Source organism: Nicotiana sylvestris, chromosome 1, assembly GCF_000393655.2.
Source record: "Nicotiana sylvestris chromosome 1, ASM39365v2, whole genome shotgun sequence".
NCBI classification, from domain to species: domain Eukaryota; kingdom Viridiplantae; phylum Streptophyta; class Magnoliopsida; order Solanales; family Solanaceae; genus Nicotiana; species Nicotiana sylvestris.
In genome coordinates, this window is record NC_091057.1 from 110,241,711 (window position 1) to 110,257,935 (window position 16,225).

At 41.6% G+C, this 16,225-nt stretch overlaps 2 protein-coding genes and 1 long non-coding RNA gene across 4 annotated transcripts; 1 reads left to right on the plus strand and 2 right to left on the minus strand.

Moving 5' to 3' along the window:
- Positions 1 to 3,549: 3,549 nt before the first annotated feature.
- Positions 3,550 to 6,890, plus strand: LOC104233242 (ABC transporter G family member 1-like). 2 transcript variants are annotated; one of them, XM_009786608.1, is made up of 9 exons: positions 3,550 to 4,164; positions 4,319 to 4,398; positions 4,550 to 5,008; positions 5,138 to 5,224; positions 5,298 to 5,423; positions 5,515 to 5,706; positions 5,836 to 5,922; positions 6,015 to 6,120; positions 6,274 to 6,890. In XM_009786608.1, the coding sequence occupies exons 1-9, from the start codon at positions 3,891 to 3,893 to the stop codon at positions 6,729 to 6,731; spliced, it is 1,869 nt and encodes a 622-aa protein (XP_009784910.1). In that variant the 5' UTR covers positions 3,550 to 3,890; the 3' UTR covers positions 6,732 to 6,890. The 2 variants fall into 2 exon arrangements, with proteins under 2 accessions (XP_009784910.1, XP_009784909.1); XM_009786607.2 differs by having other exon boundaries at positions 3,553 to 4,164; positions 6,015 to 6,890.
- Positions 4,489 to 8,256, minus strand: LOC138885782 (uncharacterized). The gene is made up of 2 exons (XR_011404923.1): positions 8,047 to 8,256; positions 4,489 to 4,988 (listed from the first exon to the last, which is right to left on the minus strand). It is a non-coding gene; the product is annotated as an uncharacterized lncRNA (long non-coding RNA).
- Positions 8,257 to 13,801: 5,545 nt separating this feature from the next.
- LOC138873208 (uncharacterized) lies at positions 13,802 to 14,917 on the minus strand. Its single transcript, XM_070151654.1, has one exon. The coding sequence runs from the start codon at positions 14,915 to 14,917 to the stop codon at positions 13,802 to 13,804; it is 1,116 nt and encodes a 371-aa protein (XP_070007755.1).
- Positions 14,918 to 16,225: the final 1,308 nt, after the last annotated feature.

A 16,225-nucleotide genomic window follows, 5' to 3' on the forward strand; every position in this document is an offset into this window, starting at 1 on the left:
TCATATCCGTATGCGACCACGTAAAACAATCGATGTTAAATTTATCCAGACCTTAGTTTGGGGTGCAGTACTGTCCCCAAGTGGAATTTCCTCTCCAAGAACTTCTCGAATAGTGCCACTTGCTGAAGCTCTTCCATTGTGGATTTTGTTGCGTTTGTCTCCTCTGGTACCTGGATATACCTTGGCACCTGATAAGATTCCAACGCCTCTTCCCTATGTTTGACTTCACTTGAATTGAGAGTAGGTGGCCGTAATTGCTATGCCGCTTGATCCTTCCCTTTGATACTGGAGACCAAAATTGCATTCATATCCCTTGTCGTTGGCTGGTCACCTCTTATTTGTTTAATTCCATCAAGAGTTGGGAATTTCAGTATATGGTGATATGTCGACCGCACAGCCTTCATCTCGTGCAACCATGGGCTTCCTAGGATAATATTGTAGCCTATATCACTATCCACCACCTCGAAATGGTCGTTTTCATCACCCCTTCGGCATTCGTGGGTAGTAGAATCTCTCCTCTGGTTGTCACACTTGCTAGGTTAAACTCGACGAGCAGTTTTGTGGCCAAAATGATGCTTCCGGTGAGCTTGGCTTTCTCCAATACCCTCTGTTGAATAATATTAGCCGACCTCCCTAGATATACCAGAACTTAAAATCTAATACATTTAAAGAGATTACCAATGCATCATTGTGCGGTAGCAATCCATCTACGCTCTCCTTCGTGAAGGTTATGTCATCTTCAGCAACTTCCCAAAGCCTTTTACCGCCGAGAATGTGGCCCTGTTAATCTCGTTTTCTCGAAAATCCTGTTGATCGCCAGGTGCGGGGGATCTTTTCCTGCTTTTGAGGGATTCGTGTTATCACAATTGCGACTATAATTGTTTTTAGCCCAATCACTTAAAAATTCCCTAAGATAGCATTTTTTTAACAGTGTTGCCACCTCTTCGTACACATGCATGCAGTCCTTAGTCTGGTGACCATTTGTCATGTGGTATTCGCACCACAAATTAGGATCTCTTTGGGTGGGATCAGATCAGCTTTGGGAACCGTGCTTCTTTAATGTTCCTCATAGCCGATACCAACTCTACTATACTAATGTTGAAGTTATATTCTGAAAGTTTGGGGTAGGAAGAATCTCGAGAACCTGAAGTTTCCTTATCTTGTAATGATCTGTTGTTCTGGCCGCAATCAGTTCTTTTATCAGTAACGAACCTATCCGCCGACCGTAAACCTCTGTCGCATCCTTCAGCCCGTTCATAGGGCAAAAACCAGCTCGTCGAAGACCGTCGATCTGTGTCAAAATCATCTTTAATTTCTCATTGCTCTTCTCCCGGTCCAGACCCCTAACCGACACGGGGAAACCGAGTTATTCATCCTCAATTCTTATATTTGACTCGCACCAGTTGTGAACATCCGCCCAAGTTGTCGCTTGGAACTCGAGCAAGCTTTCGTTCAACTTCTAGGAAGCATTGGAACTTTTTGGATTCAAACTCTTGGTGAATTCTTCTGTCGCCCATTCATCTAGAACCAGGTTACAAACTCCCGCAGCAACTCGGACTCTCCTTGTGCAATTCTGAATATATCAGCCTTTTGGGTATATACCTTTCTATCCCCGGCATGCGCCTTAATGTAAGAATCCGCGAGCATCTCGAAGTAGTCTATGGAATGCTCGGTCAAGAGTAAATACCACGTCAAGGCTCCCTTCATGAGAGCCTTCGAATTTCATCAGCAAAACTGACTCGATCTCGTGGGGAGCTAAATTGTTCCCCTTTACCGCTATTGTATATATGGTGATTATGCTCCTGATGATCTGAACTCGTATCATATTTCAGCATGTTTGGCATTTTAAATAGCTTCGGGATCATTTATGGTGCTGCGCTTGGTTTATACGGAAATTGAGTGTACTTCTTTAAGTCTGACCCTTTCGACATTGATGGTGTGCTCAAAATTTGGTCCATATGGGCATTTACTTCCCTCATAAATCGTATGAGTTTGTTTTGAAGGGATCGCTCTCATTGTTGTGATCGGACCCGCTACCCCCAGCCTATCGAAATCGACCTCGCCCATCGGGGTGTTGTTGTCGACCCTCTGCGTTGTTTGATTTATGGGAGCACCTGGAAAAATTGGACCTCGTCCATTTGTGTTAATGGAAGCACCCAATAACGTCTGCCTCAGTTCTGTCAAAACATTATCCTGCCGTGTGAGATGGCCTAAAATGGCCTTTTGTTGCTCCTGCAGGACCTTTAACGCTTCTATGATGTTCTCTTCTTCAACATCATCAGGAGTCGCCTCTCAAACCTGTCGTGGGTATCGCCTGTCGTGGATCGATATGGCCTCGTTCCCCTCACTGCGGGTATCACTGATTGAATCCTCGTGTTGAGACTGATTTCCCTAGGCCTCAAGGTTGTGTGTGTTGTTAACACCATTATCTGCCATTTTCTCTAATTTTTTACTAAGAACAAATAATCAAACAAGTTAGTAAAAAAGGCAAGGACCAAATTAATTACATAACTGTCTAAGTCCTATGGTGGGTGCCAAACCATTTACCTGTAAAACTGTACAATTGAATTTATACATGGTTTATAGACAAGTGAATTAATTTGGTCCTAAAATACTAGATGAATAGACAAAACTACAATACTTAGCCTTGAGATGGAGATGAAATAGCAAAAATTGTAATCTCGAGAGCAGAGCTTTTGGGGAAAATAGCAACGGTATCAGTAAACAAGAAAATAAAATTATATTGAACTTTGAATAGAGTGTAACGTATGGTTGTCAGAAAATTTCTCTTTTCACAATGATAGTAGAGCTCATTATTTTTAGCTTCACCTAGGAAACAAGGTCCTAGATCAAGCCCCTATATAACGTCAACTATGAGGGCCTTGAAGAATTCGTAACGACACGCAGTGACTGTCATATTCCTTTTAATAGGCCATTACTTAATGCTGTAGAATATTCCTCATTAAATGCTACCGGGTGGTAGGTATATATTTCATCTTTATGAGTATCCTTCTCTCCGGTAACAGGCAGGATCGTTGCCTTTGGATTCATCTATCTTCTGTCTTCGACTCCACGTGTCACTTCCTCATGCGATCATTTAATATAAACATATTTTACCCTATACACTTGCGAATGCCAACTAGAGGCAGTGGTAGTTTTGGTTGATAGTGGTGGTTCAGGGTAATTGTTAGTGGTGGGCGATTATTATTGATGATGGTGGTGGTTGATGGTGATCGTTAATAATGGTAGATGGCGGTGGTAGTTTTGATTGAAAAAGATAGTGGTAGTTTATAATGATGGCAGTGCCGGCTATGGTTATTGACTAAATTTGCTAACGCATATGACACTTTTATAAGAGTACAATTTTGCTAACTTTACCAGTTTACCACACATACCTATTAGCTCTTACAAGAATCATATAAAGAAAGCGGCTTCGTTCCAACTTTGCTTAAACACATGTACCTAGTTATTGCTCAAACTATGTAAAAGAAAGTGGCTTCTACACTGATTGTAACCACATACTTGATAATTGCTAGTGATAAATAATTGAGCTAGTTATACGTGCATAGACAAATTGCTAGGGTGACAAAGAGAAGAAGAAAAATGGGAGTTGACTTAGTCAGAGGAATGTTTGGGAGTTGGGGGGTGAGGATAAGAAGAACGAAACTAGGCATTAAAAGCTGAAACGTACAAAGAGAAACATAAACGTGTTGCCTGAACTATCCATTATAACTGGATTTTTTTGACAGATCTCATTAATGCCATAGCTGCCCAGCAGTTGACAAAGTAGTGTCTCACTCTACAACATCCTTACATACCCCGTGCTTTTTGCAAGAATAAGAAAGCAAAACCACTATTGGCTTTCCGTTTCTTTTTCTGGGCATGCAACTATGGCTTATGTAAATTTGGAAATGCCACCAATGGAGTATGAAACTAGAATTGGAAAGCAGGAAGTAGAATTGAATGCTGTGAAGGGCCAAATGGGATCAAAAACTAGAGGCGTTTCCTTGACTTGGAATGACTTATGGGTTACTGTCTCCACTAGAAAAAGTGGCAGAAAAGCCATACTTCAAGGTCTCACTGGTTATGCTCGTCCTAGTGAGCTCTTGGCCGTCATGGGTCCTTCTGGCTGTGGCAAATCTACATTACTCGACGCATTAGCTGGTAGGAGCAAATATTATTAGTATATCTCTTAGCATATGATGCATATATTATCTTTAATGGGGCCAAAAATAACAGCAAAGCCAATAGGGGGATAGTTTGTTAAATAATGCTCATGAGAGGTTTATTTCTAAGTATGACTCACCTGTCTTCTCAGGGCGACTGGACTTCAGCACGAGGCAGAGCGGGGATATTCTAATCAATGGTCACAAACAGAAACTTTCTTATGGAACATGTGTAAGAGAATCTTCACTGAATGCCGCCTGGCCCGCATCACTGCTTATTTTGTTTTCCTTTTTCGCAATAACATCTCTTTTACTTCTCCCTTAGTAAAGTATTATATTTTTATTAGCATGCATGGTAATGTGTTCTATCCCTATAAAATCAGGCATACCTGACTCAAGATGAAACTCTGCTGGCAACACTAACTGTTAAAGAAGCTGTTTACTACTCTGCACAACTCCAACTGCCAGATTCTATGAAAAAATCAGAGAAAATTCAAATAGCGGAGCAGACTATAAAGGAGATGGGGCTACAAGATGCAATGAACACAAGAATTGGAGGATGGGGCACTAAAGGAATTAGCGGAGGAGAAAAGAGGAGACTTAGTATTTGCATGGAGATTCTAACACGACCAAAACTTCTCTTCCTCGATGAACCAACCAGCGGCCTCGACAGTGCTGCATCTTATTATGTGATGAGCGAAATTTCACGCCAAAAAGAGGGAAGAACTATTATTGCATCTATTCATCAGCCCAGTGCAGAAGTTTTCAACCTCTTCCACAGTCTATGCCTTTTGTCTTCAGGAAAAATAGTATATTTTGGACCTGCTAGTGCAGCAATTCAGGTAAGCACATGAATTATTGGATTATTAACTAGTCAAGTAAGGGACACATAATACAAGTGTGTGTATATATATATATATATAATGATTTGATCAGTTTATGTGTTTATTAAAACTTTTATATTATGATAGTTTTTTGCGAGAAATGGTTTCTCTTGCCCACATCTTCAGAATCCATCAGATCATTTTCTTAAAACAGTAAACAAGGACTTTGATGAGGTAAATACTCTTTCCTTTTTCGAAGAGAGACCAAAGTTTGCCTTTTATTGAATATCTTGCTTTCTATTAAAAGGATATTGAACAAGGCTCAGCTGGAAGAAAACCTATAGAAGAAGTGATAGACCTTCTCGTAAATTCATTTAAATCATCCAAGGAATATCATGAAGTTCAGAATCAGATTGTAGAAATTTGTCAACAGGTAAGAGAGAACCCCCAAAATGGAAAGGATGGAGGAGGATTGCTTGCAGGGTGATGAGAAAGAATCTCTAACATCCATTATGTATTTTCAGGGTGGTGAAATATTGGAAAAAAGAAGTCGTGCCAACTTCACTACGCAAAGCCTTGTTTTGACAAGAAGGTCAAGTGTGAACATGTTTCGTGATCTTGGCTACTATTGGATGAGATTCGCTACTTATGTCGCCATTGCTTTAGGTCTTGGTTCCATATACTATGATCTGGGCTCAAACTATCATTCAATCGAGGTATATAGACTTTACGGATAAGGAATCAACAAAAAGTTTCAAACTTCCTTAATTTTTCAAGTGTTTGAGTACTTTTTGAATGCACAGAATTTTTGGATCATAACACAGTCTAAAAAATTGATTTTGTAGGAAAGAGGCCTAATGGTTACTTTCGTTGTTTCATTTATGACATTTATGACAGTTGGTGGATTCCCTTCATTTGTAGAGGACATGAAGGTATCTTTTTCTCATCCAAAATAACTAACAAATGCTAAGATTTATATTGTATCATGACTAATTAATTTAACTGCTTCGAAAAACTATTGCAGGTATTTCAACGGGAAAACTTGAATGGGCACTATGGATGTTGTACTTTTGTCATAGGCAACATACTTTCTTCTACACCATACGTGATACTAATATCATTCGTTCCAGGTGCCATTGCCTATTTACTTTCTGGATTACAGAATGGATTTGGGCATTTCATCTACTTTGCCTTGGTCCTCTTTACCAGTATAATGATAGTCGAGAGCCTAATGATGAACGTTGCAGCTATCGTGTCTAATTTCCTCATGGGCATTGTAATAGGTGCAGGAATACAAGGACTACAGATATTAAGTGGGGGTTATTTTCAATTACCTAGTGAGTTGCCTAATCCAATTTGGAAGTATCCACTGTACTACGTGTCCTTCCACAAGTATGCTTACCAAGGTATGTTTAAGAATGAGTTTAAAGGGCTAAAGTTTACAGATGACCAATTCGGAAACAATCAGACAATGAGTGGAGAAGACATCTTGAGAGAAAGATGGCAAGTAGAAATGGCATACTCAAAGTGGGTAGACCTTGCCATTCTGGTAGGTACATTAATTTTGTACCGTCTGGTGTTCCTCCTTATTATAAAAACAAATGAAAAGATTGTGCATGCAAGAAAGGCCTCCACATCAGTTCTATCGAACCAAAATAGTCAAATCATGGCCAAGTCCCTACCTGCCTCGCCTCTCCATGGACTCACTTCATTTGATGATAGTCCCGCCAACAATGGATGAGTTACTAGTCTGTTACTCACGATTCACTATGTTTGAGTTATTTCAAATTGTTTCATAATGTATTTGTAGGAAAATAGCACGGAAAAAAGACAACAATATTGTAATAATATTATTTGTGAGCGGAAATACACGGATTGACTTGAACCGTGTTGGGCATTATCCTAAGAAACTATTTCAGCAATATAAAATGTTTCCCCGGGATTAAACAAGTCCACCTTTATTTATTTAAAGGATACAGGAATCAACCAAATATTAAATTATAAATCGAGCAAATAAAAAAAGAATAAAAGCAACTGAAATGGAAAGAAAGATAAAGGAAAGAAAGAAGAGAGGCGTAAGGGAGATACGAAGTAGAAATAAGAAGTATTTCTGATACTTCATCAACAGAGAATGAGTGCATATTTATAAGCTTATAAATAGTTTTAAATATAGACAAGTGTGCATACACTTATCTTTAATTCCCTTTGCAAATTGTCACTTCAAAGTTTTTTTCCATGCTTATTGACACTTGGTTTAAGTCATGACACTTGGATTGATTTATTTTGAAAATATCACAACAGTGATTTTTTAGTGTATTATGTTTTGTAGCATTGTTCCGTGAATATAATGTTCGGATAAACTGTACTATTTGATGTGGTTCAATATTGTGTTGTATTGTAAAATAAAATAACATGTAAGTTTATTTAAATGTCCTTAACTACTGTAAATATTCTATTTACCAACAATTACTTATAACGATATTTTAAGAAAACTTTTTTCCTAAATTTTTCAACAATTTTACTTCGTAAATACAGTAAGCTATTAAATCATACAACTCATGGTGAACTTAATTTAAGCACAAGTTAATAATTTAACAAGAATAATATAACTTTCATAATTTAGATCATAAAATAATGTGTGCAAACAACATGAAAAAAAAACAGCCTTACTAGGAGAGGAGCATACACATCTAAAGAGCTCAGTATTAAATCTTTCTTGGCATTAATTTACCTTATATGCTTTCTACTATAAAAAAAAAAAAAAAAAAAAGGTCAACGACTTAAATTTTTACTGTTTTCTCGTTTTATGATATAAATACGCACCATATATAAGTATATAGACTTTTGCCAGAATTTCTATATGACATGCAATCCAGAGCATATCCATACAAATCTATTAAATTCTAAGAAAAGAACATAGAATGCTGGAATCTAAATTAGTGTGGCCGAGTACCTACAATATCTTCGAATCGCGTATATGCACAGATATATAGAGATAGAGAAAATGGAAATTTAGTACACAGATATATTTTCGAATCGTACAATCTCGAACATACCTGATTATAGGACTAGCCGATATCAGATCAGTGAAACCAGCATACAAAAGCTTTCATGTTGAAGAATGAGGCGAAATCCCAGCGCCAATTCCATTATCCAATTCAAAGACAACTGCTTAAGAGGGTAATGCGCAGGGGGTAGGGAGAACGAAAAAGGAAAGAAATTTGGGGACAGAGAAACGAAAGGAAGAAGAAATAACAGGAAGGGTAAAACTGTCAAGGAGCAAAAATATTTACAAAGGATAGACATAAAGTTTGATATGCCAAAGTACAAAAATACTCCCTCCTGTCACGTCCTTAGTCTTAAACTAAGCGCACGTGTGACACTTGGCAACTCGCTCACGATCTTGCACACCCTGCTCACGTTCTTGCTATGCCAAGTCAACCTTACTATACTCAAGATCGCTAAGGGAATGGAAGAAAGAACACAAGAGAATTTGTTAAAGGAAACTTTTTATTAGGGAGAACTTGAATTGTTTGCTTGGTGAATTACAAATAAATGGCCCCTTTTATATACTAGTTTCCTAGGGGCTAGTGTGTAAATATTAATTATTACACAAGTCCTTGATATTTACAAGATAAGGGCTTTTTCTAGAATTCTCTACAAGCCTAAAAGAATCCAAGGACTTTCCTAGCAAATCCATAAGAATCTAGCTTCTTCCTAAGGAAATGTTCATACCTCTCTAGAATCTTCTCACAAATACTAGTCTTCTTCTTATGTAAGCTTCCACATGGCATTAATATATGCCAAATGGTACCTATGTGGAATGATGACATGGCGGGTCATCACACTCTCCCCCACCTAATATTGCGACGACCGCGGCGCAATGTTGCTGCATAAACTCTCGGATCTTATCTTTGAATTGCCATAAGTCTTCATATTGTTCTCACATGGCCTCCTCCGGTGATTGCCTTTTCCAATGGACGAGGAACATAGCGGTGGCTTTTTGCCCTTGTTTTCGCCTGGCCTGGTAATCTATGATAGCCTCAATCTCCCAATCATGCGAGGCGGTGATAGTCATTGGCGCTCGACTTGATTGGCCCCTACTCTGATCATCCTTATCTTCATGATATGGCTTAAGCGTGCTGGCATGGAAGACAGGGTATATCTTAAGATACGATGGCATGTCAAGCTTGTATGAGATCTTGCCTACCTTGCCGACGATCTTAAATGGCCCCTCAATAGTCCGTGGGACGCCGCTTACGGTCCGCAAACTTCTTCATCTTCTTAGCTACCTTATCCAAGTAAGACTTAGCAATGTCGAGTTGTTCCTCCCATCCTTTGGCCATATGATAAGCCCCCAAACTCTTTCCCTCGAATGCTGCTAGTAATGAATGTGAAGTTTGTGGTTGTTGGCATGTGGCTAGATCAAATGGTGTCCGCCCCATGGACTCACTTTATTGCAAGTTATAAGAGAATTGGGCAATGTCTAGGAGCCTTGCCCAATCTTTCTGATGCGCGCTTACATAATGCCTCAAGTAGCATTCTAGTACGGCATTGACCCGTTCCGTTTGTCCATCTGTCTATGGGTGGAAACTAGTAGAAAAGTGCAGTTCCATGCCAAGTATGTCGAACAACTCTCTCCAAAAGTTCCCAGTGAAGCGGGGGTCTCGATCACTGATGATATGCCTTGGTAAGCCCCAATACTTTACCAAGTTCTTAAAGAATAGCTTGGCAGTTTCCTTAGTTGTGCAACCCGGTGAGGCGGGCATGAAGGTGGCATATTTGGAAAATCTATCCACGACCACCATAATAGTACCATAAACGTCGGACTTCGGTAGGCAAGTAATAAAGTCCATAGTCACGCTCTCCCATGGACGCTCTGCAACTGGTAGTGGCTCCAAAAGTATTCCGGGTTGTTGTTGCTCCACCTTGTCCTGCTGACATACAAGACAAGTCTGCACATAACATTCTATATCATCTCGCATGCGACTGACTCAACCAATGCCCTGGTGCGATGTTGGCCTAGATGACCAGCCCACATTGTATCATGACTCTCCCTTATGATCCGCCGTCTAATGTCCCCAAACTTAGGCACGTAGACCCGTCGACCTGTGGTAAGTAGTAGGCTGTCTTCTATCCAAAACCTTCTCGTCTTGCCTTTGTTGGCTAACTCGATGAGCTGTTTGGCTGCTAGATCATGTTGCATGCCTTCTTTTATAGCCTCCTGAATGTCCCATCTCACTGAAGTGATTGCAGCAAGCTCAGCTTTTCGGCTCAAGGCATCGACTACAACATTACCTTTTCCCGGCTTATACTCCAGCACATAATCAAACTCGGCCAAGAAATCCTGCCACCTAGCCTATTTTGGTGTGAGCTTCTTCTGTGTCTGAAAGTAGCTAGTAGCCACATTATCAGTCTTGGCCACGAACCTCGACCCGAGTAGATAATGTCTCTATGTATGAAGGCAATGCATAATGGCAGTCATTTCCTTCTCTTGCACCATGTAACACCGCTCCGTCTCATTTAACTTGCGGCTCTCAAATGCTATGGGATGCTTATCCTGCATCAGGACACCCCCAATGGCGAAGTCTGAGGCATCTGTGTGCACCTCAAATGTCTTGGCAAAGTCAGGTAACACTAAGACTGGCTCCTCTGTTACAGCTGTCTTAAGGCCTTCAAACGCCTTTTGACAATGCTCCGTCCAAACCCATGGCTTGTTCTTCTTTAGCAACTCAGTCAATGGTGCAGCCTTTGCTGAGTATCCACTGATGAACCGGCGATAGTAATTAACAAGGCCAAGGAAGTATCACAACTCAGTTACCTTTATGGGTGCCTCCCACTCCTGGATAGCACGTACCTTAGCATCGTCCATGCGTAGCTCGCCATTGCTAATGACATGGCCCAAGAAGTGCACCTTTGATTGTGCAAACTCACATTTCTCCCTCTTGATGTATAGCTCGTTCTCTCGCAAGACTTGGAAAACCTTCCTTAAGTGCTCCATGTGCTCCTCCAAGGTGTTTTTGTAGATGACTATGTCGTCTAGGTAGACTACCACGAACTGATCAAGGTAGGGATGGAAGATCTTGTTCATAAGGGTGCAAAATGTGGTTGGTGCATTGGTTAAGCCGAAGGGCATCACTAACCACTCAAAGGCTCCATATCTCATCACACATGCTGTCTTTGGCTCATCTCCTTCCGCAATGCGAACCTGGTAGTATCCCTTTCGAAGATCCACCTTGGTAAAGTACTTGGCTTGCCCAAGTCTATCGAACAAATCAGCAATGACTGGGATCGGGTGCTTATTCTTCACTGTAACCTTATTAAGTGCTCGGTAGTCTATGCACAAGCGCAGCGATCCATCCTTCTTCTTCTGGAACAATACTGGTGTGCCGAAAGGTGCCTTTGATGGGAGAATGTGACCAGCATCCAACAACTCTTTCAATTATTTTTTGACCTCCTCCAGCTCGGGCGGTGCCATACGATATGGGGCAAATGCAGGTGGTTTAGGCCCTGGCTCAAGAAGTGCACCTTTGATTGTGCAAACTCACATTTCTCCCTCTTGATGTATAGCTCGTTCTCTCGCAAGACTTGGAAAACCTTCCTTAAGTGCTCCATGTGCTCCTCCAAGGTGTTTTTGTAGATGACTATGTCGTCTAGGTAGACTACCACGAACTGATCAAGGTAGGGATGGAAGATCTTGTTCATAAGGGTGCAAAATGTGGTTGGTGCATTGGTTAAGCCGAAGGGCATCACTAACCACTCAAAGGCTCCATATCTCATCACACATGCTGTCTTTGGCTCATCTCCTTCCGCAATGCGAACCTGGTAGTATCCCTTTCGAAGATCCACCTTGGTAAAGTACTTGGCTTGCCCAAGTCTATCGAACAAATCAGCAATGACTGGGATCGGGTGCTTATTCTTCACTGTAACCTTATTAAGTGCTCGGTAGTCTATGCACAAGCGCAGCGATCCATCCTTCTTCTTCTGGAACAATACTGGTGTGCCGAAAGGTGCCTTTGATGGGAGAATGTGACCAGCATCCAACAACTCTTTCAATTATTTTTTGACCTCCTCCAGCTCGGGCGGTGCCATACGATATGGGGCAAATGCAGGTGGTTTAGGCCCTGGCTCAAGAAGTGCACCTTTGATTGTGCAAACTCACATTTCTCCCTCTTGATGTATAGCTCGTTCTCTCGCAAGACTTGGAAAACCTTCCTTAAGTGCTCCATGTGCTCCTCCAAGGTGTTTTTGTAGATGACTATGTCGTCTAGGTAGACTACCACGAACTGATCAAGGTAGGGATGGAAGATCTTGTTCATAAGGGTGCAAAATGTGGTTGGTGCATTGGTTAAGCCGAAGGGCATCACTAACCACTCAAAGGCTCCATATCTCATCACACATGCTGTCTTTGGCTCATCTCCTTCCGCAATGCGAACCTGGTAGTATCCCTTTCGAAGATCCACCTTGGTAAAGTACTTGGCTTGCCCAAGTCTATCGAACAAATCAGCAATGACTGGGATCGGGTGCTTATTCTTCACTGTAACCTTATTAAGTGCTCGGTAGTCTATGCACAAGCGCAGCGATCCATCCTTCTTCTTCTGGAACAATACTGGTGTGCCGAAAGGTGCCTTTGATGGGAGAATGTGACCAGCATCCAACAACTCTTTCAATTATTTTTTGACCTCCTCCAGCTCGGGCGGTGCCATACGATATGGGGCAAATGCAGGTGGTTTAGGCCCTGGCTCAAGAAGTGCACCTTTGATTGTGCAAACTCACATTTCTCCCTCTTGATGTATAGCTCGTTCTCTCGCAAGACTTGGAAAACCTTCCTTAAGTGCTCCATGTGCTCCTCCAAGGTGTTTTTGTAGATGACTATGTCGTCTAGGTAGACTACCACGAACTGATCAAGGTAGGGATGGAAGATCTTGTTCATAAGGGTGCAAAATGTGGTTGGTGCATTGGTTAAGCCGAAGGGCATCACTAACCACTCAAAGGCTCCATATCTCATCACACATGCTGTCTTTGGCTCATCTCCTTCCGCAATGCGAACCTGGTAGTATCCCTTTCGAAGATCCACCTTGGTAAAGTACTTGGCTTGCCCAAGTCTATCGAACAAATCAGCAATGACTGGGATCGGGTGCTTATTCTTCACTGTAACCTTATTAAGTGCTCGGTAGTCTATGCACAAGCGCAGCGATCCATCCTTCTTCTTCTGGAACAATACTGGTGTGCCGAAAGGTGCCTTTGATGGGCGAATGTGACCAGCATCCAACAACTCTTTCAATTATTTTTTGACCTCCTCCAGCTCGGGCGGTGCCATACGATATGGGGCAAATGCGGGTGGTTTAGCCCGTGACTCCAACTCAATCTTGTGATCCACCTCTCGCCTAGGCGGCAAGTGCTTAGGCAACTCCTCGGGCATGACATCTTTGTTCTCCTTAAGCAACTTCTCTATGAAAGGCGGCACTGTCTCGTGAAAATTCTTGTCTTCCTCTAGACTTGCAATGGTTGCCACAAACGTTGGATCCCCCTTCTTGATCCCCTTGACAACCTGCATAGCTGAGAGCTGTGCTCGGATCTGTCCGTGTGGCATAGTCACTATAGGTACCATGCAAGCTCCTTCTCGCTCTATAACCAAGAGACGTTGGAGGTAGGGGTCGATTAAAGTATGACAATATCTAAAGAACTCTTGCCCCAGTATGATGTCAAAGATATCCATAGCGGTTACGGTAAAGTTTGTCATACCTTTCCAAGTTCCCAATTTGACACCAACTCCATTAGCTACCCCACGAGCATTCTGTATCTCGGCATTCACGGTCTTGACGCGAGAGTTGGTTGGTCAAGCTTCAATTCCAGTCTCTTTGCGGCAGCCTCAGTCACAAAATTATGAGTTGCTCCAGTGTCCACCATTGCACGAGCGGGCTTGTTGTTGATGGTGAGATTCACGTACTGATTGCTATTCTTGGTAGGTTGGATAGCTTGCTTCGTGACAGCACCACATAATCCAATCATACCCAACTGTGCGGTTCCCGGACTCGCTCCTTGTGGCTGCTCCTTCCGCTCACGTACTATGGCACTGAGGCTCTTGAAGTCAGGACAATTCCTGAAGCCATGTGGCCATACGCATATATAGCATCCCTTCTTCTCGACCTGTGCCTTCTTCTTGGTGTAGCCCTGACGGCTACTCGACTTTTTTAAATCTTGAGTCTTGGAGTATTGTTGTTGTATCTCATTGCCTTTGTCACGGTCTCCCCCACTTTTGACATTGTTAACCTTTGACTCCTTGCCATTGCCTTTGTCGTTCTTGTCATGCCTGAAATCCATCAATGATTCGGCCTCCACTATGGATTGGTCTATATTAGTGACTTGTCGGCATTGCAACTCCTGCTTAGCCCAATTTTGCAACCCGTCCATGAAGTGGAACAACAAGTCATCATTGGTCAGGTTGGGGATTTGAAGCATAAGGGTAGTGAACTCCTTGACATAGTTACGTATGTTCCTTGTTTGCTTCAATTCCGTAAGCTTGCGCCTTGCCTCGTACAAGACATTATTTGGAAAGAACTGTCGCTTGAACTCTGCTTTGAACTGATCCCATGTGCTAATAGTACATAGACCTTTATCCATGTCGGCCATCTTCCTTCTCCACCATAGCATGGCAATCTCTGAGAGGTACAATACCGCAGTGTTGATCTTGGCCTCATCGTCCCTTACTTTGCCATGCCTGAAGTAGTTCTCCAAATTCCAAAGGAAGTTTTCCACTTCTTGTGCATTACAAACACCTTTGAACACCAGGGGTTTAGGAGCCTCGATCTTGGCCTCCATCGTCACCACAACATTGTTGGCTACCTCGGTCACGCCAGCATTGACATGCTCATCGAGTGACTCTATCTTTGCCTTCATAGCATCGATAGTACTCAAAGCCTCCATGAGTCTTCACTCTAAGGCAGTAATGGTTTGCCTTAGTTCCATCTCAATCTATGTACGTCCCTCCAAGTCATTTCGGATACTCTCAATCTCTTCAAGAGTGTGCCCCTCAAAAACGTTAAGGGTGTTTTCCACCTTCCCCAAGCGTTGGCCAAATATCTCCACGGCGTCCATCCTCGCGTTCATCTTTATCACCCACTCTTTACCGAGCGAGACGTCCTCTGGAAGGACCTCCACTTCATCCTCGCTCACCTCAGTGGCAGATGGTTCTTGGGATGTAAGCCCTTCATTTGACACCACCTCAGGTGGCACCTCCTGGCTCTGGTTGGTGGTATTCCTCTTTTTTCTATGGCCGATCTTGCCAGCAGCATCCTGGATGACGTTGTCTTGGGTGTTGGCAGCATTAATTTCTCTGTCGTTCTCCATTCCCTTAGTTGAAACTTTCGCTCTGATACCACGTTGTCACGTCCTTAGTCTTAAACTAAGCGCATGTGCGGCACTTGGCAACTCGCTCACGATCTTGCACATCCTGCTCACATTCTTGCTATGCCAAGTCAACCTTACTACACTCAAGATCGCTAAAGGAATGGAAGAAAGAATACAAGAGAATTGTTAAAGGAAGCTTTTTTATTAGGGAGAACTTGAATTGTTTGCTTGATGAATTACAAATGAATGTCCCCCTTTATATACTAGTTTCCTAGGGGATAGTGTGTAAATATTAATTATTATACAAATCCTTCATATTTACAAGATAAGGGCTTTTTCTAGAATTCTCTACAAGCCAAGAAGATTCCAAGGACTTTCCTAGCTAATCCATAAGGATCTAGGTTCTTTCTAAGGAAATGTCCATACCTCTCTAGAATCTTCTCACAAATGCTAGCCTTCTTCTTATGTAAGCTTCCACATGGCATTAATATATGCCAAATGGTGCCTATGTGGCATGATGACATGGCGGGTCATCACACTCCGCTCTTAAAAAGAAATGATGTGCCACTATTTTTGTTAGTCCATTGATTATAAAATTAAAAATAAATTTAACTTGGATGTATTGTTTTATCTTCAATGGATATTATGTCATATTAAATACTATAAATTTTTTAAAATATTATAGTTACAATAATATTATGAAATATTTAAGATTATAATTTCAAAAAATTTCTTTTTTTCAAAATGTTATTGACATAACCTTCTAGAGTCCGATAATAAAGTTGAGGATGCACATTCATTAATAAGAGCAACAAACACTTGATTATAGTGTAAATCTCTACCACAATTCGAGTAAATTTTTCTTTTAGTGATTACTCGGTCATC